The sequence below is a fragment of the Protobothrops mucrosquamatus genome, unplaced genomic scaffold (genome assembly GCF_001527695.2).
Source record: "Protobothrops mucrosquamatus isolate PMUCROS unplaced genomic scaffold, P.Mucros_1.0 scaffold2539, whole genome shotgun sequence".
Classification (NCBI taxonomy): domain Eukaryota; kingdom Metazoa; phylum Chordata; class Lepidosauria; order Squamata; family Viperidae; genus Protobothrops; species Protobothrops mucrosquamatus.
This window is the reverse complement of record NW_015388600.1, coordinates 209,244-211,051: the sequence shown is the minus strand read 5'-3', so window position 1 is coordinate 211,051 and position 1,808 is coordinate 209,244. Positions and strand designations below refer to the sequence as shown.

Sequence of the window (1,808 nt, the reverse complement as noted above, 5' to 3'; positions counted from 1 at the left end):
ATCATAAATATGAATCAGTTGCCAAGCATCGAAATATAAATCACATGACCCTGGGGATGCTGCAACGGTCATAAGTGTGAAAAATGGTCATAAGTCACTTTTTTCAGTGCCGTTGTAACTTTGAACAGTCACTAAGCAAACTGTTGTAAGTCAAGGACTACCTGTACTTTATCACTTTTTTCCATTTTTTTTTTGGTCAAGTTTTTGACACCTCGCTAGGTGACTGGTGGTACTCGAATGTTGCCATATTCTAAAAGTGGTACAATCGGTGAAAAGGTTGAAAAGCCCTGGTCTAGAGTGCTTAGTGTTGGCCTAGAGGAGATTGAGTTCTAGATCTTCCTTAGGCATGAAAACTGCCTGTGTGACTTTGAGCCAATCACTCTCTCAGCCCAACCCACCTCACAGGATTGTTGTTATAGAAAAAATAAGGGGAAGGAGTATTATGTAGAAAGGCAAAATGAAAAATGTTCAAAAAAATTACATTCATAAGCTCCCACCCAAGTGGTTTTCTAGGACATTTTTACCTTTTTACTACTATACTCACAGTACCCCCAATATATTCATATATTGTGTTAATGTTAATATATTGGCAGACAGCAAACAGGACCTGGTATCATTTATTTAAATATAGTCTTTATTAAGGAAAAAATATGGATTAAAAATTACATAAGGAATCAGAAAAAAGAAAAAGATTTTAAAAGATCAAAGAAAAAGTGACGAAGAGTAAAAGTCTAAACCAGGGAAGAAAAAATATCTAAACATGTGACTTCTGATTTTCTTTATGGTGGTTACAAACATAATTTGTCAAGCCCCTGGGCTTGACATGAACCGGTGGGGGACGGGGAAGGGGCAGCCAGCGGCCAGCCGACGTCCGTATGCTGACCCTGGGTGCCGCCCGACTTCCAAGAATCAGCTGGGAGTCGGCAAGGCCGCCGTGCGCCGCCCGGCTCCCGAAGATCAGCTGGGAGTCGGCAAGGCCGCCATGCACCGCGGCCACCTCCCTCCGTGTCCACGGATGCCGGGAAAGTCCCTATCACCGGCTGGGCGTCGGAGGCAAGCCAGCCGGACGCCGGAGGGACCGCCTCTCACCTCAGCCGCCTCTCCCTCTCGCTGGGCGCCGGGGCAATTCCTGGACGTCAGCTGGGTGGCGGAGATGTCGGGGGGGTCGTCTCTCATTGCCGCCGCCCCTCCTGTGTTGCCGGCGGTCGGGGGAGGGCGCCGGTTGCCGCGGGGAGCCACATCCCTGTAGAAGAGCATGGAGCTGTCTGTGGAGCCACGGTGGCGGGGGGGAAGGAGCAGGACATTGCCTGGCTACCGGATAGGACAGCTGGAACTGCGGAGGCTGCACTGATGCATCCGGGGGGGGAGGCGGACCGGATGCTGGCTTGCTGATTGGGGTGGGGTTGGAGGGCGGGGCACGTCTATGTAAGGCACTGGGAGCAATTCACTCCCAGTGCTGACTTTTTCTTTTGCATTAAAGTTTTGCTGGTCACTTGTTCCTGTGTGTCTGGAGTTTGTCGGCAGCAGGCAGAGGACAGTTGACAGTAAGTCAGCACTCCCTTATTTTCCTGTTCCCCTCCTATTGCCTATCGCCTTTGTACTTCTACGGTGATGGCAGAGGGTAAACAGGAGACTCCTCCGGTGGCAGACGAGGCCGACCCGGCTGGAGCAACAGGGCCTGAACCTGAGGCCCGGGAGGCGCAGCCAGTAGTCAGGCCCAAGGTGGTGGAACCACGGCCTGCAGCCCCTGCAGGTGAGACCCAGGGGGCTGGGGCTCCTGCAGCATCAGGGGAATGGTGGCACAGCCC

The 1,808-nt window shown here is 51.8% G+C and overlaps 1 protein-coding gene across 1 annotated transcript in view; it reads right to left on the bottom strand.

The window, feature by feature from the left end:
* Positions 1-1,257, bottom strand: part of LOC107295857 (aldehyde dehydrogenase family 16 member A1-like) — a 45,812-nt gene extending 44,555 nt beyond the window's left edge. The window contains exon 1 of the mRNA XM_015825191.1: positions 1,038-1,257. Coding sequence (XP_015680677.1) covers positions 1,038-1,257 — 220 coding nt within the window. The remainder of the gene's footprint in view (positions 1-1,037) is intronic.
* Between the last annotated feature and the right edge of the window lie 551 nt (positions 1,258-1,808).